A 6,244-nucleotide genomic window follows, 5' to 3' on the forward strand; every position below is an offset into this window, starting at 1 on the left:
GAGGCCAGCCTGGTCTACAAAGTGAGTTCCAGGACAGCCGGGCTATACAGAGAAACCCTGTCTCGAAAAACCAAAAAAAAAAAAAAAATAATAATAATAAAAAAATAGAGATGTCAGAAGTGCTTGGGGGCTCTGACCTCTAATCTGGTGTTTAAATAATTGAGGGTTACCTCCTCAGAGAGGATAATGTTAGAAAAGGTAAAAGCTCATTAAAAGAAAACTTCTGGTAAAGAGAATAGAATCTTGGCCTAACATTCAAGTTGGTCCAGGTTAATTTCGTGGCCAAGAACCATCACTAGGAAGCTGAAGCACCCTTAAGCCATGATAACAAATTCCTTGTGTTAGTGGCCTTGTCTCAGGGTTCATCAGTCCACTCTCAACCAACATTTCCCAATCAACTTTAACAATAACTGACAGTTACTACAGACAGTAGAAGGTCAGTCCATGCTGGCTGAGTAAGGGAAAAAAAAGAATTCTCAGGGAAGGGGACTTGTCAGAATCAGTCTTTTCTTATAAAGATGGGTAACCACCCAGAACCAGTATTTTACAAACCTCCTCTACTTTCCAAAACTCTTGCATGCATGCCTGTTTGCCAGATTCCTGGATGCCAAACATTCCTGAGACTTGACTCTATTATACCCCTTCCTTTGGCGCCATCTATGAATTAGCAAATCATGTCAGACTGTATGGAGTGAGCTTTTACCAATGAGGTGGCACAGTCAGCACCCAGTAACAGGATAAAAACTAAGTGACTTTCCTACTCTGGTGTGCTTGCTTGCCTGCCTGGTCTGGGTGGTAGAGCGCTCTTTACAAAAGCTGTGTTGCTGAGCTACTGTTGCCTTGTTCATGTGTCTCTGTGTGATGTCAGTAATTTTTTCCATATTACTTACATGAATCTTCATTTTCATACTATAACCATTATAAAGTACACAGTACAGAGGACAGAAAGTATGAGAATATAAATGGGAAATAAGAATACATGCTTGTATTTCCAATACCTTGAAGGTGGGGGCAAGTTAATCACTACAAGATCAAAGTCAGCCTAAACTACATAGAATGTTCTAGGACAACCTGGCCTATATACAGAGACCTTGTGTCAAAACAAAGCAAGACCAAATAGACTTTTTGTTCTCTAAAAAATGTTTGTGTGTATGTATGATATATATGTATGTATTTATATGTGTGCACATGTGTGTAATACATAGGCTAGAAGTCAATGTTAGATGTCTTCCTCTAACACTTTTTTTGAGGCAGCATCTCTCTCTCAACTTGGAGCTCATCAATTTAGCTAGACCGTCTTGCCAATGAGCTCTGAGGATCCTCTAGTCTCTGCCCTTCCCCCTACCATGCTGGGGTCATTGACATGTGCTGTCATGGCTGGATTTTATGTGGATACAAACTTTGGTTCTCATGTTTTAGTGGCATAAACTTTACCAGTGGAGCCATCTTCCCCACACCCAAGACTTACACTCTTAAAACAAAAGGCACTCTCTAGCCGCACTGATTGGCTTTAAGCAAATGGTATAATATGAACTAAGTTACATTAGTGAGATCTCTTTACTTTGGAAGAATTTCTTGTTCAAATACTACCATAGTATTCAAGCTCTTCTTGAATACTTTCTATAATGAGAAACACACTAATTCTTAGGCATCTATAGGGTATGGCAGAAGGAACTTAAAATATTTTTCTTATATTGATACAAAATTTGTTTTTCTACATTTATAAATTTTTCCTCTATACCAGTAAAACACTATAAATGACTTCATATATGACTTCAAAGTATATAGAGGATTATCATATCTAAAATGTTTTAAAATTTTTTTATTGTTATTAGATGTGCATGTGTGGGTGGGAGAAAGTATATCTATGCCATCTTATATGTGTGGAGGTCAGAGGACAATTCTGTTGAATTTTCTCTTCCACCTTTATGTGAGTTCCTGAGATCAAACTCATGTCATCAGATTTGTGCAATAAGCACTTCCCTGGCTGGGCCATCTTACAAGTCCCTTATTTGATCATTATAGGGATTCCAGCTTCATTATATCATGTTATCCTAACCTAATACAATCCTCTAATAATTACATACTCAATTGTTTGGTAATACAAAACATTATACAATACAGAAACAATTAAACTTTTAAAATTTATATAACAGACATAGAATAGAATGTAAATAAAATTTCTACCTCTATAAAGAAGATGGAGAAACTGGGTGTGGTAGCACATGCATTTAGTCCCAGCACTTGTGAGGCAGAGGCAGGCAGATCTCTATGAGTTTGACGCCAGCCTGATCCACAAAGCAAGTTCAAAGACACATAGAAACCTTATTTTGAACCCCCTCGCCCCCAAAAAAGATGTAGAACAGTCCTTTGTGCCAAGCAGTCACTGTATTTATTGATGAGATCAACTCTGTCTGTGTGAGTCCATTATGTTGGTCTTATGGACTGCTGACATTGCCTCATAGAAGGGGAGGTGGGTCACTGGGTCCTCATCTGAGTATCCAGTCACTTCTCCTAACCATTTGGATATAATTTTACCCTCCCTGCACAATGGCTGGGGAGAAGGTATCTGGGAGAGGGACCAGAGTATACAGTACAGGCTGAGGAAGATTCCGATATGGATCTATTTACAGTGGCTCCTAGGGAGCTATCAGTCATGCTGGATGCAGATCTCACTCACATTCAGTACACAAGCCCAGTAAACTCACTAGTTGCCCACTGTGAACTCTGGTGGAATCCTCTGGTTTGTCCTGGGGCTCTTATGAGGTGGGATGAGATTTGGTTCATATCTCCCCTGAGGAGGAATTCTTCTAACAGGACTCTATTTCTACTCTGATCCTAGAAGTGCTTTACTTTAAGGTAGTCCTGCTGGATCTAAATCTTGACAGCTTTGGTTTGTTATCTTGTTTATTTCTAAGTTAAGGAAGAGCAACTATTTCTAATGGAAGGTAGAGTCCAGGGCAAGGTTACCAAAATTAACTACCAAAAAGAAAGGATGGCAGAAAAAAAACAGTAATATCTGACAAACAGTAATGGAAAATGCCTTTTTATTTTATTATTTTTAATTATTTGTGGGAGTTTTTGTGTGGGGGTAGGTGCATGTGTGTACAGTTTGCCTCTGGAGGCCAGTTGATGTATGGTCCTGGAGCTGGAGTTACAGGCTACTGTGAGCCACCTAATATAGGTTCTGGGAACTAAACTCAAAGCATATATGCACTTAACCTCTAAGCCATCTCTCTCCAGCCTCGTGAAGAATGTCCAATAACTTACTGCTTTTAGAAAAATTAAATGAAACTACTCAAATGTTACCAACATAATGATTTAGGTCTTGCTAAACAGTTTAAACATTATTGTGAAGTGCTAGCAGGCCTGCTTGGTAGGGTATTTCAAGTGCTTGCTTAGGATCATCTCCACTCGCCAGTGGTACTTGAGCACGCTGTATGAAGCAGAGCACTATCTTTCTCTAACACTCTCATCTGAGTGACTAAATACCACCATTGTATTCTAAAGAGTTTAGGTGGCAGAGAGATGGCATCTATTTTACCTCTGACAAAACCAAATGTGGCACGAACCATATAAACACAAGATGCCTGAAAACGAACCCTATTACACTAACCTGCAACAGGAAAGTCCTGTTTAAGACAGTTTTAAACTTTACATTTTACTTTCTTTTCCCCCCTCTTTTTTGGTTTTTCGAGACAGGGTTTCTCTGTGTAGCCCTGGCTGTCCTGGAACTCACTCTGTAGACCAGGCTGGCCTCGAACTCAGAAATCCGCCTGCTTATGTCTCCCGAGTGCTGGGATTAAAGGCATGCGCCACCACTGCCTGGCTACTTTTTTTTATTTTTATTTTTATTTTTTAACCATCAAACTTACCCTTTGCAATCAAACCAAGCTTGCAAATATACAAGTATTTTCAATGAGCAATTTACTTTCTACTTTTTATCCCCTGAGAAAATGAAGAAAAGCAGCATTCATTCTGCACTTACTTTTTGGCAGATAGGCACTAATAGCAAATATCTTTTAGGAGCTAAAAACTGCTGAAGATAAAACATCCCATCTATCTTGTGCCCCAGAAGACCTTTAGAGAAACTGTCAGAGACAGGGTTTCACTGTATACAGCTAGGCTGGCTGAGGTCATGTCACGCAGGCAGCCTTACACTCATGATGCCTGCCCTCTTGCTTCTGTTAGCTTCTTAATTTGTACTCAGAGAACAAGTACAAACCCAGAGTGAACAGTCATATATGTTCAATCCATCATGATAATATAAACCTAGTAATACTGTTATTATCTTAAACTTTGCCTAGCTCTCCTTAAATCAAAAGGCAAGAGGATTTAACTATTTTCAACTAAGCTATTAGACACAACGTTTTTGGAAGAAGTGATTTAAATATCTTGCTTCAAAAGGAGATAATCAAAAGGAGCTGAGGTTGGTGACAGCCCCTCAGGTAAAGGTGCTTTATTCAAGGCCTGAGGATGTGGATCTCAGTTTGATTCCTAGAACTCATATGGTGGAAGGAGAGACATGACCCTCCTGGTTGCTTCAGGTCTCCACATGCATAACACGGCATACCCCATCAAAAACATACATGCAACAAGAATGTTTTAAATGTCATAAATTACAGAGCAGGTGCTTACTCTCACATTCAGCTTTGAACTCCTCTAATTCGATTGACCTGGTGGCTACATTAATGTTATCTGGTGCTGGGAATGGTGCCGAAGTCTCTGACGTCCTTGTTACATCACCAATGGTTGTTTCTAGTAAGTCTGGGCCATTGAGCAAATCAACGCTCGGGGGCAAGCTGTAAAAGTAACAGAAAGTTTACTTACACCAGTAAATGTATCATTAAAATACAAACAAAAAAAGCAATACTGAAAAAATTAATTGAAGAGTTTTATTGAACTGGCTTTATTCACCTTTCAAAATTTTTGGATATACTTTTTCCAGTCAAGATGGAGTAAAAGAAAATGGGTTAGTTTAACTGAAATAACACTAGACTCAAGAAACAAGAGGTGAACCTTACGACTGCCTGGAGCACACATTCAGGCCACAGTGCAGAGGTGGGGACAGGTGGCAGGACAGGGGATGACTATCTTAGGTATCAGGAAGAGATGAGTTTGGGGAGATGAAGGAAGCCAGAGATCTGTGAGCAAACACCTGGATTACTAATGAGAGACACCCTTGGTTGTATCCTTGAGGGTGTTTCCAGACCAGTTTAACAGAAGAGGGACACTGGAATGTGACCAGTACCAGACCACGGGCTGTGGTCCCAGAATGAATCAGAAGGGAAAAGGGTTAGAGAGATGGCTTACAGGTAAAGCACTTGCATTGCAGGCATATAGGCCTGAGTTTGGAGTCCTAGAACCCACACAAGGATAGACACAATAGCAGACAGGAGCATCTTAATGGCTAGCTAGGCTAGAGTGTGTTATGATCAATAAAAGACTCTATTAGATAGGATGCAAGGTGAGGACCGACACCTGAACTTGTCCCTTCAACCATACTCACACACAAAGTGCACACCAATTACAAAAATAATAAATGTAAAGACGGGAAGATGCAGAAAGCCAGCTGAGCATGGCATTCACCTTTATGTTTCTTTGTCAGCACCAAGGACCGAGCTACTCCTGCCAGCATGCTTAGCTTACACTAGAGGTGGACTGCATTCCTCTGAACTGGGAGTCCAAAGAAATCCTCCTCCCCTTGTTAGCTTCTGTCAGAGATCAAAGGTAGAGAGTGCCAGAGGAGCAGACTCTCCAGCATCCTGAGGATGGCCAGAGGCATGAGAGAAGCATAGCGAAGCTGTCTGTTAGAAAAGCACCCTCAAGGTCTAGGAAAGAAGTACTTAAAGGGATTAGAGGGAAGTTGGGTACTCATACTGGGCCACACTATGTGAGAACATAATTCACAGAGCACTGGAATTACCACTAACCCATAGAAGCACATCTAACAAACCATAAAACTATCACCAGGTAAACCACATTTGAAAGTACCTCAGAAGATTTAAGGACAGCCAAACTATTTAGCAAGCAATAAAGTAAAACTCTGTCAGACTGCTCAAAGGGCACCAGCTATGCAGAGAAGCATCAGAAAAGAAACCACACGAGAAGAACAAACAACTTATCTCAAGGCAGGAAAAAATAGCCCTACTGGTCAGACTGTGGTTCTAAAGACCACACCAAAATCAATGTCTTAAAGAATGTCTGGCTGGGCATGCTGGTGCACACCTTTGATCCCAGCACT

At 40.5% G+C, this 6,244-nt stretch overlaps 1 protein-coding gene across 4 annotated transcripts in view; it reads right to left on the reverse strand.

Annotated features, from left to right (window-relative positions):
• Epb41l5 (erythrocyte membrane protein band 4.1 like 5) overlaps positions 1 to 6,244 on the reverse strand; it is a 100,057-nt gene that overhangs the window by 29,557 nt on the left and 64,256 nt on the right. For all 4 annotated transcript variants that reach the window (XM_029474204.1, XM_021168536.2, XM_029474198.1 and 1 more), the window contains exon 17: positions 4,639 to 4,802. In XM_029474204.1, the coding sequence (XP_029330064.1) occupies positions 4,639 to 4,802 (164 nt within the window). The remainder of the gene's footprint in view (positions 1 to 4,638; positions 4,803 to 6,244) is intronic.

The sequence above is a fragment of the Mus caroli genome, chromosome 1, assembly GCF_900094665.2.
Source record: "Mus caroli chromosome 1, CAROLI_EIJ_v1.1, whole genome shotgun sequence".
NCBI lineage: Eukaryota > Metazoa > Chordata > Mammalia > Rodentia > Muridae > Mus > Mus caroli.